The sequence below is a fragment of the Puma concolor genome, chromosome D1 (assembly GCF_028749965.1).
Source record: "Puma concolor isolate L17-30 chromosome D1, mPumCon1.1.hap2, whole genome shotgun sequence".
In the NCBI taxonomy this organism is placed as follows: Eukaryota; Metazoa; Chordata; class Mammalia; order Carnivora; family Felidae; genus Puma; species Puma concolor.
In genome coordinates, this window is record NC_141676.1 from 109,986,829 (window position 1) to 110,012,192 (window position 25,364).

Below are 25,364 nucleotides of genomic sequence, written 5' to 3' on the forward strand. Positions count from 1 at the left end.
GCCCCGCGTCAGGCTCTGGGCTGATGGCTCAGAGCCTGGAGCCTGTTTCCGATTCTGTGTCTCCCTCTCTCTCTGCCCCTCCCCCGTTCATGCTCTGTCTCTCTCTGTCCCAAAAATAAATAAATGTTGAAAAAAATTAAAAAAAAAAAAATAAGAAAAAAAAAAAATAAACTCAAAATGCATTACACCTAAATGGGAAACCTGAAACCACAGAACTCCTACAAGAAATCACAGACAGTAACTTCTTTGATATCAGCCAGAGAAACATTTTTCTAGGTATGTCTCCTCAGGCAAGGTAAACAAAAGAAAAAATCTCATCAAAATAAAAAGCTTTTGCACAGCAAAGGAAATTATCAACAAAACAACAAGGTAAGATATAAGATATCTCCAAATGCTATATCTGATGAGGGTTAATATCCAAAATACATAAAGAATTCACACAAAAATTAAAAAAAATAATCAGAGTAAGGTGCTTGGGTGGGTCGGGGGGGCTGAGCATCTGACTCTTGATTTCAGCTCAGGTCTTGATCCCAGGGTTGTGGGGCTGAGCCCCACATGCTGAGCACGGAGCCTGCTTCAGATTCTCTCTCCCTCTCCCTCCCACTTGTGCTCTCTCAAAAAAACAAAACAAAAACAACAGCAAAAAACCCAGGTAGTACTGACACAAGGGCAAACCAAGGACATAGAATTGAGAATTGAGAAATAAATCCACACATCAAGGGCCAAATGATTTCTGATGAGGATGTCAACTCCATCCAAAGTGGTGCCCACTTTCCCTATACATGGTCCTACGCGATTTCTTCCATCTGGCTTTTCCTGAGCTATGCCCTTCTATAACAAAGCGGTATTTTAGTCAGTAAACAGCTATCCTGAGTTCTGACAGCGGCTCTGAAAATGACTCAGAACTGTAGGAAGAGGGTCATTGGAACCTGCAGTGTAGAGCTGCCTGGTCAGCACAGGTGCTAATCCTGGCTAGTGACTGCCACTGGAAAGGAAGGAGGGGCAGGCAGTCTTGCAGGACTGAGACCTCAATCTGTGGAATCTGACACTAACCAACTACATCTGAGTTGAACTGTAGGACACCAAGCAGGTGTCTGGAGAATTGTGTTTGTGTGTGTGTGTGTGTGTGTGTGTGTGTGTGTCTGGAGAGTGGGTGTTACATACACACACACACACACACACACACACACACACACACACACAGGAACTGGCGACCAGAACCACTATAGTGACATAGATATTTCAGGCCATCTAAAATTCATTTTAAAATGATGAATTGGGGCATCTGGGTGGCTCAGTCAGTTAAGCATCGGATTCCAGCTCTGATCACAATCTCACAGTTTGTGGGTTCGAGCCCTGCGCTGGGCTCTGTGCTGACAGCTCAGAGCCTGGAGCCTGCTTCGGATTCTGTGACTCCCTCTCTCTGCCCCTCCCAGGCTCACACTCTGCTTCTCTCTCTCAAAAAAAAAAAAAAAATTTGGGGGGCGCCTGGGTGGCGCAGTCAGTTAAGCATCCGACTTCAGCCAGGTCACGATCTCACGGTCCGTGAGTTCGAGCCCCGCGTCAGGCTCTGGGCTGATGGCTCAGAGCCTGGAGCCTGTTTCCGATTCTGTGTCTCCCTCTCTCTCTGCCCCTCCCCTGTTCATGCGCTGTCTCTCTCTGTCCCAAAAAATAAATAAACGTTGAAAAAAAAAAAAATTTTTTTTAAATGTTGAAGACCCTTAATACTAATATTTTTTGAGATGAAGAAATAGTAATGCAATTTTTAAAAAATATTAAGTAGATATATATTAAAAAGCAAAATAAAACAATACCATGGCTTCTACATCTTAAAACTATGTAAATTTTCAACTAACAGGGTAGAAAACACTTACATATTGCTCTAAATATATTTCTTACCTTTTGTTGATATAATGAATCAATGTGTAAATAACGTCTCGAAGAACAAAGGCCCACGCTCCTCCTAAAGTACTTTTTATGTCTTTCAGTAATAAACTAACAAATAGGTGATATATTTTCAGAATTCTGTGCTTTTTATAAACATTATTTGTCTCAGCGGCTTGTTCACATATGGCTAGAAGAATTTTCTGATAGGAATCCTAGAAAATAAAAAAGACATTTCATAAAAACTTATGTAATCATTTATACTCAGCTATAACAAATGTATTTTATATTCAAAATAACAAATTACAGAATTTTGTGTTGGTTTGATATCAAAGGCAAATATTACATTAAGAAAATTAATATCATGGGGCGCCTGGGTGGCTCAGTCGGTTAAGCGGCCGACTTCAGCTCAGGTCACGATCTCGCGGTCGCGAGTTCGAGCCCCACGTCGGGCTCTGGGCTGATGGCTCAGAGCCTGGAGCCTGCTTCCGATTCTGTGTCTCCCTCTCTCTCTGCCCCTCCCCCGTTCATGCTGTGTCTCTCTCTGTCTCAAAAATAAATAAACGTTAAAAAAAAAAATTTTTTAAAAAGTTAAAAAATAAAAAAAAAGAAAATTAATATCATAAACTTAAAAAACTATTGTCAATTTATCTAGCTTTCAGACAGCAAAAAATAATTTAAAAAAATATCTACACTCTGAGCTAACATATGACTAACTATCATGAAATTCAGGCTTCATCAATGAATACTGACAGGTAAGATACCAAGATATAAACTTGTTGAGGAGTGTTTTACTTTTTAATTAATTCAGATGAATTTTCCATTTGTTCATCTTTTTTTCTCTTTAAGATGCACTTACACAGATTTTTGAGCTGAAAAAGAAGGAATTCTCTCTTCAGTTATTTTAATAGGAATGTGTACTCACAGGGCTTTTGGAAAGAATTTCTAAGATGCTTTTAAGCTTGGTTTTATGGCAATTACTGATATAGGCAAACGTTGCTTTGATCACGTGTGATGGGAAATGAGGTGGGTTAGGAGCAGGGTCCAAATCCCTAAGATTCAGAGGAAAACACGCAGTCATCATTTTCAGAACAAAATTAAGACAATAATAATCCCACATTCTACAACTACTCTTCCATTGAAAAACTTGGCTTTTAAATAAAATCACAAATGACTTATGACGGTCTACATGTTAGCGGTCAGCATATTTAATACCTGTGCCCTCCATGACTGAATCAATTTTAAATGGGGCGCCTGGGTGGCTCAGTCGGTTAAGTGGCCGACTTCAGCCCAGGTCACGATCTCGCGTTCCTGAGTTCGAGCCCCGCGTCGGGCTCTGGGCTGACGGCTCAGAGCCTGGAGCCTGCTTCCGATTCTGTGTCTCCCTCTCTCTCTGCCCCTCCCCCGTTCATGCTCTGTCTCTCTCTCTGTCTCAAAAATAAATAAACGTTGGGGCGCCTGGGTGGCTCAGTCGGTTAAGCGTCCCACTTCGGCTCAGGTCACGATCTCGTGGTATGGGAGTTCAAGCCCCGCATTGGGTTCTGTGCTGACTGCTCAGAGCCTGGAGCCTGTTTCAGATTCTGTGTCTCCCTCTCTGTCTGACCCTCCCCCGTTCATGCTCTGTCTCTCTCTGTCTCAAAAATAAATAAACGTTAAAAAAATAATAAAATAAAAATAAATAAATAAATGTTAAAAAAAATTTAAATGATTTGCTCACGAAATCTTTTATGAAGTTAATGGCAATCCCACAAATGAGCCTTGGTATCACTTCACATTTGAATTAAAGTTCTAAGCTAGTACTGTAAAAGCACTAATACTGGGAAATCAAACACTATTTACGTCAAATGAAATTATACAGTAAAAGTACTCGGGTGGATATTATTACTTTTTTGCACAGCTGGCATGGTAGGGAACACAAAAAAATGTAAAGGGTGCTTTCAAGAAGCTTACAATCAAGCTGGGAAAGTAACATTCATATACAGCCACGTGCGTCTCACATCCAAGTTAAGCTGTCATAGGTAAGATTCTGAGAGCTAAGGAGCATTAAGAAAAGGTGATCTAGAAATGCAAGCCACAGATAAGAAAACCATGGATGTGTCCATGAAATTTCAAAAAACGGATGGAAAGACTGAGAAGGAAAAGGTCAACGGATTTGCAAACCAGGTGATCCACCTGAAAGAGCGAGCAATCATGGTGGGAAGACTCCAGTAGAGGCAAGGAGGTGGTACTTCAAGTCAAAGGCAGTTACTTTTAAAGAAACAATTTAAAAGCATAGCTGTACCTAAAAACTGAAAAGACATTTGAAGGTGTCAAGCAATAAGCTTCCCAAGGAAATTCTGAGATTGCAGCTAAGCCACTAAGTTTAAAATACCCGTACCCTGAAAAGTCACCGAGGTCAGTGCTTTGGCTGCCACCAGAAGTTGCTGGTTCGTGTAACGTCATCAGTAACTCCACAACAATCTCTGGTAAATTACTGAGGAATAAGTGATCAATCTGTAAGGATACAAAATTAAAATAATGTTTAAGTTCTTATGTCTGTGAGCGTTAACACGGCTCAAGGGGCTAATGTTACGGCATCATTTCCAAAATTGGTCAGTGACCGTAAAAGGAAATAGATGACAAAAGACCTAAGATCTGCCAAGACATACAGCTGACTCCACTTTTTTCTGCTATGCAACCGACCTGTAGCCTGGGGGAGAGTAAGGAAATCTAACCAAACAAGACTCCCTTAATCTGACTCTAGTTTCATTGTAAAGAATCATTTTAACTAAGGCTTCAGCTGTAGCACTGAATTCCTCAACCTAGTAATTTTCTTGCCAACCAAACTCCCCACTGATCTACAACGGCTTCTCAGTCTGCATTTTACTCTTGACTCACTTGGGAGATCTCTCTCGCTTAACAATACTTGTAAGAATTTCCAGTGACTGGCAATAAGCATTTCTCTGTTCCTTGCAGAACTTTCCGCCAGATTTCTACTTGGCTGATGTGCCAAATTCTGAGCCTAGCTGGCCCCCACATCCCCTGTCATCATCAGTCAACTAAAATCCTCCCAGACAGGAGCAGGTTCTCCATCGATCCACCTCCTGTTACGGCGGCCTCCCAGTGAGAGGCACACATTCTCTAATTATACAGAATGGGCCTGCTGCGTTACGTATACCCCAGCCAAGTGAAGGACGGTCATGAAGTTGTGAAGGAGGACTCATTAGCTCTCCAAGTTAGGAATTACAAGGGCACCAAACTTAAAGGCAAATAAACGACTGATTTACTTGGTGTGCAAGGAGGTTTGAAAACACACTTCCTCATAACAGAAGCATTTTAAAATGTGACAAAAAGGAAGCCAAACGTAAAGGTGCTAGCCTTTCCCTCAGGCTTACACATCTGTCATTCAGGTCACCACTTCGAAGGTTTCAACCCTCTTAAAACACCAGCTCATTTCAAAGTATATCTGGGACAAGGAAGGACAAATTGGCCCCATCTGATTAATAACAAAGGAAAAACTCATGAATTCCCTTACACAAAAAATGACCAGCGGCTTCACTAGTTTCCTATTATTCTGTAATAAGCCCGATCTGTACTGTTTAGCTGAGGGACATACAAACTGTTCAGATGTCTAGGTACAAGTAAACAATGTTGCAACTGTTAATATTTTTGGTTTTCCACAAGTGACAGTTTTAAGAGGCTTAGAGACTAATAATAATAGCTGCACCAACCCTTACTCACTGAAAAAAGAATCAGCAAGATGGATTCAGAGAAAGTATTAGAGAATCAAAGAAAAACTTAACTTGTGACAACTTAATGCTAACTGCGATTGAAACTAATAAAAATTTATGTCTTTAACCAAGAATATAAGAAATTATCATTTAAGTTTGCCTCTCTTCATTCTCAAGACTGATGTTTCAATCAGGCCTCAGTGTAATTACGTTCTCCTCCTAGACTTACTCTGACTCTGAAAATTGCTATCTTTTGGTTTGAATAATTTTAAAAAGTAGTAAGATTAGGTCTGCTTAGAAGTCTAAGCAGGAAGATGGGCTGGGAGGGGATAAAAGCAGCATCTTTCATAAATTCCATAACCTCTGGAGCTGTAACATCCAGTTCCAAGTAACTTTTGAGAAGGGAGCTCCTCGTTTGCCTCCAGAATGACTGAGAAGCAGCTCTGACTGGCAGTGCTCCCTCTAAGCAGCTGGGAAATTCGTTCCATTTGCTGGCTCCATACAGGTCAGGGGCAAACAAAAAAGTCTTTTGAAGTTTATCTAACTAATTTTAACATTAGCCAACTTTGCTTAGTCATCCCTTACTAACAAAACAAAAAAGTTGAGAGTTACCAATCCTCTTTGACCTTAAACAAAGTTTATATATGCGTTTTTAATGTAATCTCCCTCAAATTATTTTGGATGTATGTAAGTTATATTAAAAACAGAAGCTGTTAGATCTTTTTTTTTTTTTTTTTTAATTTTTTTTTTCAACGTTTATTTATTTTTGGGACAGAGAGAGACAGAGCATGAACAGGGGAGGGGCAGAGAGAGGGAGACATAGAATCGGAAACAGGCTCCAGGCTCTGAGCCATCAGCCCAGAGCCTGACGCGGGGCTCGAACTCACGGACCGCGAGATCGTGACCTGGCTGAAGCCGGACGCTTAACCGACTGCGCCACCCAGGCGCCCCTGTTAGATCTTTTTTACTTGACTCCATCTTTTCTCAAATTATGAGTATTCACTACATACTAAGTAGCAGGGGTACAAAGCAGAAAAAAAAACAGCTGAAAATCTGTCCGAGTACTCACAGCAGAGAAGATAAACCATATTCTTAAGTAACTTATATTACACGTTAAAAGGTGGTAAGTGTCATGGAAAAAAGAAAGAGCAGAGCATGGGAGTCTGGGATCATACTTCTCCTTAAACAGTAAAGAGCTCAATGGGACTGAAGAGAAAGTGAGGAACACTTTGTATACACTGCCCAGTAGTGCATGGATTGAACACCCAGATTGCATTCATGTATTACTGCCAATAAAAATAAATTTTAAAAATGAAAAAGCAATAAATTTCAAAGTTTTTAAAAATTTTTCTGATTAAAAACATTTCATTTATAAAAGCCACTCAAAAGAAGAGACCACTGTAATAACAACAACAATAAAAAAATTCACGGATTGCCAACACCAGACAGTGATGACTACATATTAAATTTTACTACATAAATGATGACTGGTATTAAAACTTTAAAGTCACATGTCAGGGGGCACCTGGGTAGCTCAGTTAGGTGTCCGACTTCGGCTCAGGTCACAACCTCACAGTTTGTGGGTTCAAGCCCCAAGTCAGGCTCTGTGCTGACAGCTCGGAGCCTGGAGCCTGCTTCGGATTCTGTGTCTCCCTCCCTCTCTCTGCCCCTCCCCCACTCGCAGAGTGCTCTGTCTCTGTCTCTCAAAAATGCATAAATATTAAAAAGAAAATCTTTAAGTTACATCTTAATTACAATTAATTAAGTTAACAACTTAATTACTTAAGTTAACAACTTAATTACAATTAGGGGCTCAAGAGGGGTATCTGGCTGGCTCAGTTGGTAGAGCATGAGACCCCTGATCTCAGGATTGTGAGTTCGAGCCCCACATTTGGCCTAGAGCTAGTAGGTAAAAGTGAAGTCATACCTGTTTTCCTAGTAAGTTTTCATCTTTGAGTGTGTCGTAGACTTTGGTAGCAGTCTCTCTCTGCTGTGCTGTCTCACTTTCTCCTGTACCCTCATAGGCAAAGTAAGGAAGAATATTTACAAGAATCTTTGGAAAACAGTGTGTTAGAAGAGTTTTCCAATCCTCTTGAATCTGATTAGCAATGGACTTCACCTCATCAAAACGACTTCTAATCACCAGATGTGGGATCAAAACCTTATAACAAGATCTAAAAATGTAAAAATTTCAAGTACATGTTATATATAACTTCTCAAAGTCAAATTTTACAATACAGCCCTTAAAATAATGGAACAGGCATTAGAACATCACTTTGTCTAGATCACTAAACATTCTTACTCTAATTTTATAAATGCAGAGATGAAGTTAAATAAAATTTAAATAATCACATAAGAAAACAGAAATCTTAGAATACACCAACATAATTCTATGATCAAAAAAAGTGGGAAATGAATTTCTCTCTTCTACGTAATCAATTTATGCAAAATTATTTCATTTATGTAGAATGAAATGTGAAAGAAATGTATGAATTCAAACTATTTTTCTAAAGTTTACTTGTTTATTTTGAGAGAGAGAGAGCACACGCACAAGCAGGGGAGGGGTCAGAGAGAGAGGAGAAGAGAGAGAATCTGGAGCAGGCTTCACACTGTCAGCACAAAGCCTGATGTGGGACTAGATTTCACAAATGGTGAGATCATGACCTGAGCTGAAATCAAGAGCTGGACGCTTAACCAACTGAGCCACCCAGGTGCCCGGTGAATTCAAACTATGAATGTAAATACTGTTATCGCCAAAATGAAACAACAAGGATCACTGAATAATGCACTGCTTTCCCATCATCCTGAGACCAAAACCTCATTCTCTAGATGATTCTTCAGTTGTTCCAAATCTATTTTCAAAATTTTCTTCTCAAGAGTTAGGATTTAGCAAAATAAGTATTTTTACATTACACTTTAAATCTAATAAAAATAATGACAAAATGGTCCATAGTCAAGGAACAGAAAGGAAGAACAACTCAGAAATAACAGCCACTAGTAATTTCTCTTTGGTTTGTCATAGGGAAGAATACCAAACATTAAAGCTAAAAGAGGGGCGCCTGGATGGCTTAGTTGGTTAAGCGTCCAACTTCAGCTCAGGTCATGATCTCACGGTCCGTGAGTTCGAACCCCATGTCGGGCTCTGTGCTGACAGCTCAGAGCCTGGAGCCTGCTTTGGATTGTGTCTCCTTCTCTCTCTGCTCTTCCCTCACTCGTGCTCTGTCTCTCTCTGTCTCTCAAATACAAATAAATGTAAAAATAAAAAAAATTCAAAAAAAAATTTAAAGCTGAAAGAGTCCTTAAAGACTGATGTTACTCCCTTACTGTACAGATTGAAAAACCAAGGCCGAGCGGGTATTTTCATGGCTTGCCTAAAGTTACACAGCTAGTTACTGGCACAGCTAGGACCAGACCTTAAATCCAGTGATTCCCTTCAGTACACTCTAATTAAAACAAGCAGCCCTGTCTCTCCTACTATACAGCCCCCAAGCTCCGGATGTGTGTGTGTGTGTGTGTGTGTGTGTGTGTGTGTGTGTGTGTGGGTGTGTGGGTGTGCGCGCGCGCGCGCGCGCACGTACCTGTGTATGTGCATATGTGTATGCGCGTGTGTCAGGTGGGGGTGGGGGGCTCCCAAACATTACCCTCTAATTTTAGTATACGTGCTGCCGAAGCGAGCACTACCCTCTAATTTTAAAATGAACATATTTCACATGTGTGTACACCTACCTATAGAAATCCTCAACGTTTGTGTAGTTTAATAAAATAAAAGGAAAAGAACATAAGCTGTGTTCAGTATCTTGAAGATTCAGCCATTCCAAAACCAGATAATCCAAATGAGACGCCATGAAGTCTTCTAAATGTCTGTACCCAAAAGTTTCAGAAACTTTCTCTAAAACCTGCACAAATCAGAAAGAAGTCAATGCTTTAAGAAACCAACGAAATAATATATCTAGATCTAAATCCTTCATTATTTATTTACAGCATAACTTTGACACGTTCATTCAACTATTCTATACCTTGGCTTCCTCATCTATGAGATGGAGATAATAAAAGTACTTATACTTCAGAGACACTAAACAAGAAAAATGTATTTAATATAATTAGCACAGAGCCTGGCACATAGCGACCAGTCAGTAAATGTTAAAAGGTTAACTGGTCTAAGATTGATTACCTACAGGCTGGCCTACTTTAAGGGTCCATGGAGACCATGCTGGTAGAATCCTGAATGGTCTGTCAGGCCACTGGTCTATCACTGGTTCATCGCATGAATATCTATGATGGAAAGGCATGGAACTTTCCAAACCATGGAGGTGAGGTGGTGGAACGGGGCAGAGGCAAACATTCAACAACAATGTGCTGATGTGATTGCACAAATGGACTCTAGTGTTCCTTTCCCAGTCTTGCAACTTTAAAAGTGTCACAGCTCTATGATTTGACTTCTAGCCCTGCTAGATCCCAAGGTCATGACCCAGAACTCCAGGCAAAACACCTGCTACTGCTCTTTTCTCTATGGGTCTCCCTCAATAAAAGCAATTGCAGAGGGCCTGGTCTGCCTGATGAAAGGTCACTGATCCCTATCAGTTCAATGAACACCCCGTGACACGCTGGAGGTAAAAAATAAATGATACCACATACAAATAAACATACGCTAAAGAGTTACTACTTTCTGGGGCGCCTGGGTGACGCAGTCGGTTAAGCGTCCGACTTCAGCCAGGTCACGATCTCGCGGTCCGTGAGTTCGAGCCCCGCGTCAGGCTCTGGGCTGATGGCTCAGAGCCTGGAGCCTGTTTCCGATTCTGTGTCTCCCTCTCTCTCTGCCCCTCCCCCGTTCATGCTCTGTCTCTCTCTGTCCCAAAAATAAATAAACGTTGAAAAAAAAAAAAAAAATTAAAAAAAAAAAGAGTTACTACTTTCCAATATTCCAGATCTAAAAAATAAAACGGTCTCCAAGAGGCACTTTAAAATAAGTTTACACTTTTTAAATTATTTAAAAGTTACCCAAGGAAGATAATAAAAAGTATTCATCCACATGTACCTTTTTAATGAGGTGAGGTTCTAATCCACTCTCTTTCATAGCCTTGCACAGGGCAAACAAAGCCTGTTTCTCACAGACGGGGCTGCAGCATAAAATCACAGCCATCGTCATCAGCAGGACAGATTTTCTGTTATAAACCTCATCTACGAGTTCAGCGTTCTCAGCTCTGTGGGCCTGCAACGGAATTTTAAAAACAATGATGTCATATGAGTACACAAACATTACAAATAAACCAATCAGGCTAAAATCAATGTTCACCATTATAACGTCTAAGCAGCCAGTGAGAAATTTTATTTTTTTATTTTTATTAAAAAAAATTTTTTTTTTAACATTTATTTATTTTTGAGACAGAGGACAGAGCTCGAACAGGGGAGGGTCAGTGAGAGGGAGACACAGAATCTGAAACAGGCTCCAGGCTCTGAGCTGTCAGCACACAGCGACGTGGGGCTCGAACTCACGGACTGCAAAATCATGACCTGAGCCGAAGTCGGCCGCTTAACCGACTGAGCCACCCAGGCCCCCGCCAGTGAGCAATTTTAAACCCTAGAGTGATGGAGCCAAGAGCAGAGATACGAGAAAATATCAAAGTTTCCAGAGTGCAAAAACTGTTTCTGATAATACCTTAGGGAAAGAATTCACAAACATTTCAGTGAGGTATAAAGCAATTTAAAGAAAAACAAGAAAGAAATTGCAACAAGGGCAACCTGATGGTCACCAGAGAGGCAGGTGCAGGGGTGGGGTAGAGGGTAAACAGGTGATGGGGATGAAGGGTGCTCTTGTGATGAGCACAGGTGATGTAAGGAAATGCTGAATCACCACATTGTACACCTGAAGCTAGTATAACACTGTAGGCTAACTGACTAGAATTAAAACAAAAACTTAAATAAAAAAAAAAATCCAAGTAGGGGAGAATAATTAAAAGCTCCTTTTCAATTACAAAGTATACATCCTGAGATGTTTTTATTATCATAATTTCATAGACAGCACTTTGTACTGCAAAACATACAGTCACGTGTACTGTCAAAAGTAAAAATGGGGGCGCCCGAGTAGCTCAGTTTGTTAAGCGTCCAACTCTTGATTTTAGCTCAGGTCATGATCTCGCAGTCATGATCTCAAGCCTCAGGACAGGCTCTGCACTGGGCAGGGAGCCTGCTTGAGATTCTGTCTCTCTCCCTCTGCCCCTGTCCCACTTGCATGCGTGCATGGGCATGTGTGCTCTTTCTCTCTCTCAAAAAAAAAAAAAAAGGTAAAAATAAAATCATGCAACTAGACAGAATGACACATGCTTCTAGTTTAATGACCCATCATTATAATTATCCCAACAGATGTGAACATTTTTTGACTAGCTATAATTGATAAAAGCTTCTCAGGCACCTGGCTGGTTCAGTAGGTAGAGCATGAGATTCTTGATCTCAGACTTGTGAGTTTGAGCCCCACAATCGGTAAAGAGGTTACTTAAAAATAAAATCATAAATGGGGCGCCTGGGTGGCTCAGCTGGTTAAGCGTCTGACTTTGGCTCAGGTCATGATCTCGTGGTTCGCGACTTCAAGCCCCGGGTCAAGCTCTGTGCTGACAGCTCAGAGCCTAGAGCCTGCTTCAGATTCTGTGTCTCCCTCTGTCTGTCCCTCGCCCACTCACACTCTGTCTTTCTCTCTGTCAAAAATAAATAAACATTTAAAAAAATTAAAAAATAAAATCTTAAAAAAAAAGTTTCTCTTCACATTTAGAAAACTCTCCTACCCATTGATCCTACTTCTGGTTTTTTGGAACAAGGAAAAGAAAGAGCCTTTACTAAATGGCCATCATTGACATGTTTGAAAATAGCTATGAGGTTCCCACTAAGTCAGCTCCTTCACCAACTCCTTAGGAGAGACAGGATCTACAGACTCTAACATCCTAGTTAAAAATCTACCTCTACTCAGAACCCAACCCAAAATACAAGCTGCTTTCTATAATGTATACATGAGTCCAGATTCTTTTTATCAGCTTGTTTGTGACAGTAAGCTTCTATTAATGACATCTAAGGCAGAATTTGTTTCTTTTGATAACTATTGCAATGGGATTCATACAGTGCTCTCAAGAGTAAAACTTGTTAGGACTTGTTACAAATGAATTTCTATCAAGTCAGTATTTTCCCTTTTTGCTTAAGACAGGCTAATTTTAAAATGTACCATATACATCTCTATTAAATCTTATATTATTCACATTCATTTTTCCAATCTATTGAAACTTTTTCTGAAATTCACATTCTTTCACCCAACTGTCCAAAAACTGTCCTTTTGTGTTATCACCGACTAGATAGTATTTGATTAACCACCTCATATACTTTTCACAAACATATCAAGGCATAAATAAGTGAATAAATTCTAACAGTCAGATAATTTTGCCATTTAAGAAAAATATTATTCTACAAAGAAATATAAGAATCATCAGGCTCCCTAAAGAACACCAACATAAGTTGATCTCATGAAATGCTTTTCAATCCATTTCTTCCTACCATCACCTTTCTCCAAATTGGTTTTTAACCAGATCTTACAAGAAATATTTTAAGAAGACAGAAATCACATCAAGCAGCTTTTCCGAACACAATGGTATAAATCAATTTAAAAATCCTGACAAAACCACAAATGCACGCAGTCTAAACAACATGCTACTGAACACCCAATGGGTAAATAAAGAAATCAAAGAGGAAATAAAAATATACATGGAAACAAATGAAAATGAAAACACAATGATCCAAAATCTTTGGGATGTAGCAAAAGCAGTTCTAAGAGTGAAGTTTATAGCAATACCTCAAGAAACAACAAAACTCTCAAGAAAACAACCTAACTTTACACCTAACAGAACTAGAAAAAGAAAAAGCAAAGGCCAAAGCTGGTGGAAGGAAGGAAATAAAGATTAGAAAGGAAATAAAGAAAAGAGACAACAACAAAAACAGAAAAGATGAAGGAAGCCAAGGGCTGGTTCTTTGAAAAGATCAACAAAATTGATAAACCTTTAACCAGATTCATCAAGAAAAAAAAGGGGACTCAAATAAAATCGGAATGAAAGAGGAGAAATAGCAACTGATACCACAAAAATACAAAGAATAAGAGAATACTATGAAACATTATATGCCAACAAATTGGACAATCAAGAACAGATGGGTAAATTTCTAGACACATAAAGTTCCAAAACTAAATCAGGAAGAAATAGAAAATTTGAATAGATTACTAGTAAAGAAATTGAATTGGTAATCAAAAATCTCCCAACAAACACATCCAAAACCAGATGGCTTCACAGGTGAATTCTACCAGACATTTAAAGAAGAGGTAATATTTATTCTTCTCAAACTACTCCAAAAATGAGAAGAGAAAGGAAAACTTCCAAATTTGTTCTATAAGGCCCTGATACCAAAACCAGGCAGACAGACAAAATAGAGAACTAAGGGCCAATATCCCTGATGAATGCAGATGCAGAAATCCCCAACAAAATAATACCAAACTAAATTCAACAATACATCAAAAAGACCATTCGCTGCAGTCAAGGGTATTTATTTCAGGGATGCAAGGATGGTTCAATATTCACAAGTCAATCAATGTGATACATCATATTAACAAGAGGAAAAATAAAAACCATATGATCCCCTCAATAGATTAAAAAAATTTTAACAAAATACAACATCTTTCATGATAAACACTCTCCGAACAAAGAGGGTTTAGGGGAAACAAAGCTCAACATGATAAAAGCCATATGTGAAAAACCCGCAGCTAACATTATACTCAATGGTGAAAAACTAAAAGCATTTACTTTAAGAGCAGGCACAAATAAAAGGTGTCCACTGTCACCATTTTTACTCAACACAATACTGGAAGCCCTAACTACAGCAACCAGACATGAAATAAAAGGCATCTAAATTGGTAAGGAAGAAGTGAAACTGCCACTATTTGCAGATGAAATGATACTACACATAGAAAACCCTACGGAGCGCCTGGGTGGCTCAGTCAGTTAAGCGTCTGACTCTTGATCTCAGCTCGGGTCATGATCTTGTGGTTTGTGGGTTCAAGCCCCGCATCGGGCTCTGCGCTGACAGTGCAGATCCTGCTTGGGGTTCTGTCTCTCCTTCTCTCTGCCCCTCCCCTGCTTGTGTTCTCTCAAAATAAATAAACTAAAAAAAAAAAAGAAAACCCTAAAGACTCCATCAAAAAACCATTAGAACTCATAAATGAATTCAGTATGCTGTTGCAGGACACAAAATTAACACACAGAAATCTGTCGCAGTTTTTTATACACTAGTAACGAAGTAGCAGAAAGAGAAACTAAGAAAACAATGCCATTTACAATTATACCAAAAAGAATAAAATACCTAGGAGTAAATTTAACCAAGGAGGTAAAAGACCTATACTCTGAAAAAATAAGGTATTAATGAAAGAAACTGAAAATGACACAGAAAAATGGAAATATATGTCATGGTCTCATATTGGAAGAATTAATATTATCAAAACGTCCATACTACTCAAAACAATCTACAGATTCAATGCAATCCCTATCAAAATACCAACAGTATTTTTCACAGAACTGGAACAAATAATCTTACAAAGCTTGTATGGGACCAGAAAAGACTCTGAATAGCCAAAACAGTCTTGAAAAAGAACAAAACCAGAGGTATCACAATCACAGTAATCAAAGCAGTATGGTACTGGCATAAAAAAAGATACACAATCAATGTAACAGAAGAGAGAGGCCAGAAATAAACCTACACTTACATGGTGAGTCTATGACATAGGAGGCAAGAATATACAATGCGAAACAAACAGTAACTTCAATAAAATGGTGCTGGGGCGCCTGGGTGGCTCAGTCGGTTAAGCGTCCGACTTCAGCTCAGGTCACGATCTCGCGGTCCACGAGTTCGAGCCCCACGTCGGGCTAAGGGCTGATGGCTCAGAGCCTGGAGCCTGCTTCGGATTCTGTGTCTCCCTCTCTCTCTGCCCCTCCCCCGTTCATGCTCTCTGTCTCAAAAATAAATAAACGTTAAAAAATTTTTTTTAAATAAATAAATAAATAAATAAATAAATAAATAAATAAATAAATAAATAAAATGGTGCTGGGAAAACTGGACAGCTACATGCCAATAATAAAACTGGGCCACTAACTCCATACACAAAAATAAACTCAAAATGGATGAAAAGTCTAAATGTGAGACCTGAAACCACAAAATTCCTAAAAGAAAACATAGGCAGTATTCTCTTGGACACTGACCTTAGCAACAGTTTTCTGTGTATCAATTCAGGCAAATAAAACTAAAGCAAAAATAAACTATTGGGAGAACACCAAAATAAATATGTTTTGCCCACCAAAGGAAACCATCAACAAAACGGAAAGGAAAGAGATATTTGTAAGTGATATATCTGATAAGGAATTAACATCCAAAATATATAAAGAACTTCTACAATTTAACACCTAAAGAAAAATTTGATTAAAAGATGAGCAGAGTACCTAAACACACATTTTTCCAAAGAAGACATCGAGATGGCCAACAGACACATGAAAAGATGCTCAACATCATTCATCACGGAAATACAAACCAAAACCACAATGAGCTATTACCTCACACCTGTCAGAATGGTTGCTATCAAGAAAATCAGAAATAACAAGTGTTAGTGAGGATGTGGAGAAAAGGAACCCTGTGCACTGTTGGTGGGAATATAAAATGGTAAAGCCAATGTGGAAAACAGCATAAGGTTCTTTAAAAAATTAAAAATAGGAATCCCTTATGATCCAATAATTTCACTACTGGGTACTCACTCAAAGAAACAAAAACACTAATTTAAAAGATATATGCACCCCTATGCATTATTCACAATATCCAAGTGATGGAAGTAACCCAAGTGTCCACTGACAAATGAATGGATAAAGAATATATGGAGGATGAGTGCGCAGATGGGTGCAACAGAATATGACTCAGCCACAAAAAAGAATGAGATCTTGACTTCTGCAACAATGTGGATGGACACAGACGGTATTATGCTAAGTGAAATAAACCAAAGAAACACAAACACCATAGGATTTCACTTCAAGTGAACAAAAAAAAATCAGACTTTTAAATACAGAGAAGTGGTGATTATCAGAGGGGAGGTGGGTGGAGGAATGGGTGAAAGAGAGAATGGAGATTAAGAGGTACAAACTTCCATCTATAAAATAAGTCACAGGGATGAAAAATACAGCACAGGGAATATACTCAATAATAATGTAACAATGCTGTATGGTGACTACGTTTATAGTATGGTGACTACGTCTATCGTAAGCACTGGGTAATGTACAGAATTGTGAAATTATCATGTTATACACGTGAAACTAATATAACATTGTACGTTAACGATACTTCAACTTAAAAAAAATTTTTTTTTTAAGTTTATTTTTATTTATTTTGAGAGAGACAGACACAGTGTGAGTGGGGGAGGGGCAGAAAGAGAGAGAGACAGAGACAGAGAGAAAGAGAGAGGGTATCCTAAGCAGGCTCCACACTGTCCGCGCAGAGCCTGATGCGGGACTCAAACTCACGAACCATGAGATCACGACCTGAGCCGAAACCAAGAGTCAGACACTTAACTGAGCTAACCAGGCACCCCTCAATTAAAATTTTAATGAAAAAGGAAGCCATTTACACTCAATAGATTTTGTTCTTCCCACAAAAAATAGTACATCTAAGTTGAATCAAAAGAAATTGCCATTATTGGACCAAGTCTAACCTATAATAAGGTAATTTCAATTAACTCATACAGTTGTTTTAGTAAACCCGCGGATGTCGTCTGAGACCACACTTGGTAAAGTAGTATATACCATATTTATAAGAAGTGTATGATACTAGCAAGTATTAAAATTACTACTTCTCTCATTCCTTCCTGAGCTTTCGAGTATGCATTTTCAAAAGCTGTTTGCTGAAGCTTCAAAGGAAGTGCTTTCAATAATGTGGAAGAACCTCCGTGCTTCATATCCTGGAATAATCTTAAAAAAAAAAAAAAAAAAAAGTAAAAAGTGAAATAATTTACCTTAAATACAACTTTCCAAAGTATATTATCAGACACACATAAATCACTATGTGACACACACTAACATACTGGGTCTTGTTTCAAAAAACTAATGAAATCTGAGCCCATTTAAGCAGCTTATATTTCAGGTAGATGTGTTAGAACATAACATTTCAAGCGTTCAAGAATGCTGAACGACCTGACAAAAACATGCAGTCCTAAAAAATTACAGTTGCTCCTTTAAGTACTCAAACATAAAACAGGTCTACATGATAGAATCACTCCAGTGCCTGACTGCATGTTCACCAGAATAAATATAATCGTAATTACCACAAAATGAAATGTCCCAATCTTCATTTTATAAACGCATATAAAAGTCACAGTGACATCCAAACATTCAATACCTTCTGGAAGTGGTTAAAGACACATCTTATTCAACTCAACCACTTACTAGCTGTATGGCACGGAGCAAGTTACTTTCTCTCACTGAGCCACACTTTTCACTCACAAAATGGAGAAAATAATAGTATCTAAGTGATAAAAGTGTCAGAATTAAGAAAAAACATAAATGCCAGGCCTACAGTATATGCCCAGTAAGTGCTACCTACTTTCAATATCACAACTAGTGACCCACTACTGTGCCAGACGAGACACTGCGATCTGCAGCATTCTAGACACGTCATGAATATAGGACCTATTACCTATTGATGGACTCTGCGGCCAACATGCTAACTTGATGATGATTATCAGCAAGAAAATGTGGAAAGACTTCATTCACAGGAAACTCTTTGCCCATCACATTAAGAATAGCCCATTTTGAATAAGGATCAGCCTATGGGAAAAGAACTAAGGTTAAATATGAAATACTAAGACAAAAATTATTGACCAACAAACAGAAACAAAGCCTACTTTAAAAATTTCAATAGAGACCTTACTAATAATTGATGTGGAATAACTCACCTCAAGCAAAGTTTTAAGGCATTTTACTAGTGCCATTCTTACAGAGAATGTGCATTTCCCCTCCTTTGCTAAGTGCCTGAAATAAAGTAAGTGTTTCAAAGTCAAATAATTATTCCACTAAAAGCTCAGTCAAAATATATCATTGAGTATCATACTTATTCTAGGTTTCTTCCAAAATTTCTTTTCATACTAAATTTAATTCTCATTCTGTAATTCTCATAGGCCAATATTCTCAGCTTCCAAAAAACTCCAAATAAAAAAAGTTAGTTTGAAAAGGAGTTCATTTTAATGTACCTTATTTGTTTTCTATGATCATGCCTCATCTGGGGGCTATCATACTTCAGTGAACCATGTAAATTATAAACTTGCTTTAAAAGAAAACATTTGTAAAACTTTTTATATCAAAGATTTCAAAACCACACTCTACACTGATTCAGAAATCCTTACAAATCAAGTGGGAGGAGGGCTCTAAAGATGTGCTCCTCTGTAAATATGGTAAAACTTGCCTCGTGTCACGTCACGCTGTGACTACATGCATACACTGGTGACAAGGCCAATGTGTTCACTGTTCTTCAAGCAATCAAGGAAGGAAACAGAAATTACATTCTGCTATTGTTAAAAGATGTATATACTCACATTCAAGGATTCGAACAAATCACTAATGCAGAAAGACAAAGTTAACAATTGCATCCAGAGTAGTAAAAGAAAGTTAAGAACGCCACAAAATACTCTGCACCTACCAGAACGCTCCGATCACTGTCAGAAACTGCCCTTGAGCATCCCTTGTGTTTTCAGCATCCACACTGCCTTGACACAGGTTCATCACTATACGAACGACGTGGTTTAAAACTGTTTTGCAAACATCCTGGTCACGGCGATACAAAGAACACACGTTGCTGTAGTGGAAAAAATTTAACTTTATAAGTACAGCACAACACACCAGTTAGTTTATAAATTTAAAGTGAACATAACACATGGTTTTAATTTCTTACGATAGTGGCTTTAGGAGTTCAACAACCTCTTCCATCGGCAAAGGATGTTCTTCTCCAGGAAGCTCCTTTAAGAGCACTAGATACTAAGAAAGTTGAGAGGGTTAAATCATTTTTTTTCTATAGGTCATTTGCTTAAATAAGTATACATATGTAACAATAAATTCACACATTAATGCATGCACACGTGTGCACACACAAATACACACACAAGACCAGTGAATTTGTAAAAGAGGCAGTATAGTAACAAAAAGGGTCTGAAGTCAAACAGAGCTGGACTCAAATCCCAGCACTACAACCTATTACTTGCATGGTTAAAAAACGTGCCTTGTCATCAGGGCCTTGTACTCTCACCTGTAAAATGCGGACAGGGCACTTACATGGCCAGATTACTGAGGATTAAAGGAAATGAATGTAAATGTCTAGCATGTATTGTAGGAATTCAGTAAATAGATAGTTGTAATCACTGCTGGGGTTAAAAGCCTGCGCAAGAATCTGAAATGATTATTATGTTCCTATCCTCCAAAAATAATGCTTCGGGATAAGACTTCAATGGTTCAAAACTGTTCTATGGAATTTTGGACAAGAGACATAGTGGTGGGCAGGGAAAAGGCAAATACACTGGCTTCTCTTCCTAAAGGCAACCTTGTAGGGTTCTCTATGGTACTGGGGATACCAAGGGCCACTCAACAACTACCAAGTATAATAATGGCAGGTGTAACTAGGCAGCCGGTTTCTGAGAGCCGCCAAACAATTTTCTAGCTATAGTAAGAAATTCAAAGATACTTTTTCCTATCATCCATATGTAGAAAAATGTTTCTTCCTCCTTCTCAGATATTATAAAAGAAGATTAAATTGGACCATTTTAAATATTTGCTTTGAGAGTTACATGCACGATGTCACAGAGTATCTTGAACTGACTTTAAACACCAAAGCCTCAAGAAAAGCTCAGAGCCTTTCTCACTGGTCGGGGCTGGAGACCTGACTAGAGTGTTGGCCAGGGTCAAAACCAGGGGATCACACAAGGCTCAACTGAGCACATTTGCTGGGGTCAGAGGATCAACAAGCTTGTTCATGACAGCTGGAACATGACAAGGATTCCACAAGGATTCAAACTTCATGACTATAAGAGGTTCTAATTATGGAATCCCCTGGCATGTTTCCCAGGTCTGAAGAAACACAGGCATGTTTGCCAATTTTCTGGGACTAGGGACATGCCCATGGACTCACCCAGCATACTTGCTGGGCCAGAGGCTCTCCCTAAATGTTCAGTAGTGCTGGGGCGAAGGAGATGACTTACATGGTCAGGAGCTAAGTAACATATAAGAATACTGAGTAACCAAGTAAATTGTATGGAAGTTAAATGGGAAGCCAGGTCCCTTACTGTTGGGAAAGGTAGCTAGAAATATGGACAGAGAAAACAACATATCCTATGATGTTGGACTGGAACTGAAGATATCTATTGGTAGGTGGACAGATTAATGGGGGTAGGGCAGGAGAGGGATTCCTTTCTTAATATTCTCAAAAAAAAACAAAAAAACAAAGAAAACAAACCCCAAATCTGTATCTACTTATTGGGAAACAGGAAACAAACCCAAAGTGAGGGTTTCTAAAGAACAAGTGGCTATATTTCCCTTCTTCTGATGCTTTTAGCCTAAAGCCAACAGAAGGGAATAATAAAGATCAGAGAAGAAATAAACAATATAGAAACAAACAAACAAAAAACCCAGAACAGATCAATGAAACTAGGAGCTGGTTCTTTGAAAGAATTAATAAAACTGATAAACCCCTAGCTAGACTTACCAAAAAGAAAAAAGAAAGGACCCAAATAAATAAAATCACAAATGAAAGAGATTATAATGAACACCACAGAAATACAAACGATTATAAGAGAGTAATATGAAAAATGATACGTAACAATTTAGGCAATCTGGAAGAAACAGATAAACTCCTAGAAACATACAAACTACCAAAACTGAAACAGAAATAGAAAATCTGAACAGGCTCATAACCAGCAAAGAAATTGAATCAGTAATCAAAAATCTCTCAACAAACAAAAGTCCAGGGCCACATGGCTTCCCAGGTAAATTCTACCAAACATTTAAAGAACAGTTAATACATTTTCTTCTCAAAGTGTTCCAAAAAGTAGAAATGGGAGGAAACTTACAAACTCTTCTATAAGGCCAGTATTACCTTGATTCCAAAACCAAAGACTCCAATAAAAAAAAGAATTATAAACTAATATCCCTGATGAACATGGATGCAAAAATTCTCAACAAACTACTAGCAAATCCAATCTAATAAATAGTACATTAAAAGAATCATTCACCATGATCATAGTCCTGGGCTGCAAGGAGGGTCAGTATTTGCAAATCAATCAACGTAATACATCACATTAATAAAAGAAAGGATAAAAACCATATGATCCTCTCAATAGATGCAAAAAAAAGTATTTGACAAAGTACAACATCCATTCTTGATACAAAACTTCAACAAAGTAGGGATAAAGGGAACATATGTCAACATTCATAAAGGCCATATGTGAAAGACCCACAGCTAACGTTCTCAATGGGGAAAAACTGAGAGCTCTTCCTCTACGGTCAAGACCAAGACAGGGATGTCCACTCTCACCACTGTTATTTAACATAAGACTGGAAGTATGAGTCTCAGCAATCAGACAACAAGAAAAACAAAGCATCCAAATAGGCAAAGAAGTCAAACGCTCAAGATTTGTAGACAACATGATATTCCATGTAGAAAATCTGAAAGACTCCACCAAAAAATGCTAGAATTGATACACAAATTCAGTGAAGTCACAGGATACAAATTTAATGCAGATATCTGTTGCAGTTCTGTACACCAATAACGGAGCGGCAGAAAGAGAAATCAAGGAATCGACCCATGTATAATTGTACCAAAAACCCTAAGATACTTAGGAATAAACCTACCAAAGAGGTAAAAGATCTATAGTCCGAAAACTATAAAACACTGATGAAAGAAATTGAAGAAGACACAAAGAAACAGAAAAACATTCCAAGCTTATGGATTGGAAGAACAAACATCATTAAAAAGTCTATACTATTCAATGCAATCCATACATTTAATGCAATCCCTATCAAAATACAACCAGCATTTTTCACAGAGCTAGAACAAACAATCCTAAAATTGGTATGGAACTACCAACGACCCCAAATGGCCAAAGCAATCTTGAAAAAGAAAAACAAAACGGAGTCATCACGATTCTGGATTTCAAGCTATACTACAAAGCTGTAGTCATCCAGGAAGTGTGGTACTGGCACAAAATCAGACACGTAAGTCAATGGAACAGAACAGAAAACCCAGAAATGGACCCACAATTATACGGTCAACTAATCTTCAAAAAAGCAGGAAATAATATTCAATGGAAAAAAGACAGTCTCTTCAGCAAATGTGTAGGGAAAACTGGACAGCAACATGAAGAATAAAACTGGACCACTTTCTTATACCGTACACAAAAAAATTCAAAATGGTTGAAGGACCTAAATGTAAGACACGAACATCAAAATCCTACAGAAGAACACAGGCAGCAACTTATTAGACACATCTCCAGAAGCAAGGGAAACAAAAACAAAAATGAACCACTGGGACTTCATCAAAATAAAGACCTTCTGCACAGTGAAGGAAACCATCAACAAAACTAAAGGGCATCCTATGGAATGGAAGAAGGTATTTGTAAATGACATATCGGATAAAGGGTTAGTATCCAAAATCTACAGCAAACTTAGCAAACTCAACACACCCCCCCCAAAAAATAATCCAGTTAAGAAATGGGCAGAAGATATGAATAGACACTTTTCCAAAGAAGACATCCAGATGGCTAACAGACACATGAAAAGATGCTCAACATCACTCATCATCAGGGAAATACAAACCAAAACCACAATGAGATACCACCTGATACCTGTCAGAATGGCTAAAATTAACAACAGAGGAAACAACAGGTATTGGCTAGCATAAGGAGAAAGCAGAACCCTCTTACACTGTTGGTGGGAATGCAAACTGGTGGAGTCACTCTGGAAAACAGTATGGAGGTTCCTCAAAAAGTTAAGAACACAACTAACTACCCTATGACCTAACGGTTGCATTATTAGGTATTTACCTGAAGGATGTAAAAATACTGATTCGAGGGGCGCCTGGGTGACTCGGTTGAGCGTCTGACTCTTGATTTCGGTTCAGGTCATATCTCACGGTTCGTGGAGTGGAACCCTACACTGGGCTCCACACTAAGAGCGTGGAGCCTGCTTGGGAATCTCTCTCTCTCTCTCTCTCTCTCTCTCTCTGCCCCTGCCCCATTCATATTCTCTCCCTCTCTCTCTCTCTCTCTCTCTCTCTCAAAATAAAGAAACATTAAAAAACATACTGATTTGAAGAGACACATGGGGGGGCAGGGAGAGGGGCAAACCATAAAACAGACTCTTAACCAAAACCAAACTGAGGGTTCCTGGAAGGGAGGTGGGCAGGGGGATGGGCTAGACGGCTGATGGGTATTGGGAGGGCAACTGTTGTGATGAGCACTGTGTGGTGTATGCAAGTGAAAAAAAGAGAGGGACAAATGCCTATACTATTCAAAAATACTAACGTCCTAAGGAAAGACTACAGAACTGTTCCAGATTGAAAGAGACTGAAAACGCATGACAATTCGAGGCAAGGATAGAGAATTACTAAACAGGCAGATGTGGTAAAATGTTACCTGTGGAAGCGTGTGAAGGAAATATGGGAATTCTTGTAGTATCATTACTTTACTGTCATCTTGAAATTACATCTAAAAATATCTACAACATGTAAATAAGGTCAAGGCAAGACTCAGAATTCAACTACAAGGTATGTATTATTTTTACTCAGGAGTCTGTGTTTCTTGGCCTACTTTAAAGTAATTTATAATAATTAATTATAACTAAAAATAATAAATGTGTCCAAAGTCCAACCGAGTTTTAATGTTTCACTATCCACTTAAAATTTTTTCACAGCACATGAAAAGGAAAAGTCTATTTTATAACTGGCATCAGATTTTTATATTTTTATAACCAGCATTTTTTGGTAACTAGCATTTTTATAACTGGCATCAGATTTGTTCCTCAAGGAAGTAGTTTCAAACCATCACAAGTACCATATACTCTACTCTATTTATCCAGCAACATCAGACAGAACTGAAGGTGTGTCACTTTCCCTGAACTCACCATGTGCAGGTGGAGGGATTTAGCAGGGTCCAGCATGCTGGAATCAATTAACATTAACAGCCTCCTCCGAATGTCAGCTGCTCTGAATGACACGGTACTAGTCTGAGCGGTAGTTACACACATACACAAGAACTTGAGCATGTCGAGGAAAAGCAGATCTTGCTTTGAAAGATGTTCTTCAGCTAAAGGATTCATGGCACCTGAATAAAAAGCCCTTATTAAAACTAAGAGAGGGACACAACACACATATATTGAACATTAACTCAAACATTTTCCAGTCTACAAAAAAAAAAAGAGAGGGATGAAAGTCTACGGAAAGCAAAATTATGGTGAAAGTGATTAAACACTAAAAGCTTCAAAATTCTTCATGAAAAGTTACTCTAGGATTCTGTCATCAATAAATAATCTATACAAACATTCACGGAAGCACTGCCAAGTACAGCGAAACAGAGAGGAACCCACACTCTGACAAAAAAAAAAAAAATGGTCACGTGAGTTATGGTACATATGTTAATTTGGATATTATGAAGCCATTAAAAAGTACAATGATCGGGACACTTGG

The 25,364-nt window shown here is 38.6% G+C and overlaps 1 protein-coding gene across 9 annotated transcripts in view; it reads right to left on the bottom strand.

The window, feature by feature from the left end:
* The window catches only part of ATM (ATM serine/threonine kinase), a 133,117-nt gene that overhangs the window by 67,883 nt on the left and 39,870 nt on the right, over positions 1-25,364 (bottom strand). For 8 of the 9 annotated variants that reach the window (XM_086679204.1, XM_086679203.1, XM_086679206.1 and 5 more), the window contains 12 exons: positions 24,803-25,002; positions 19,590-19,672; positions 19,338-19,493; positions 18,598-18,673; positions 18,339-18,469; positions 17,494-17,614; positions 10,630-10,803; positions 9,321-9,490; positions 7,522-7,768; positions 4,262-4,377; positions 2,810-2,936; positions 1,900-2,099 (listed from right to left, as the gene is read on the bottom strand). In XM_086679204.1, the coding sequence (XP_086535330.1) occupies positions 1,900-2,099; positions 2,810-2,936; positions 4,262-4,377; positions 7,522-7,768; positions 9,321-9,490; positions 10,630-10,803; positions 17,494-17,614; positions 18,339-18,469; positions 18,598-18,673; positions 19,338-19,493; positions 19,590-19,672; positions 24,803-25,002 (1,801 nt within the window). The remainder of the gene's footprint in view (positions 1-1,899; positions 2,100-2,809; positions 2,937-4,261; positions 4,378-7,521; positions 7,769-9,320; positions 9,491-10,629; positions 10,804-17,493; positions 17,615-18,338; positions 18,470-18,597; positions 18,674-19,337; positions 19,494-19,589; positions 19,673-24,802; positions 25,003-25,364) is intronic. The other variant, XM_086679207.1, reaches the window with a different exon arrangement.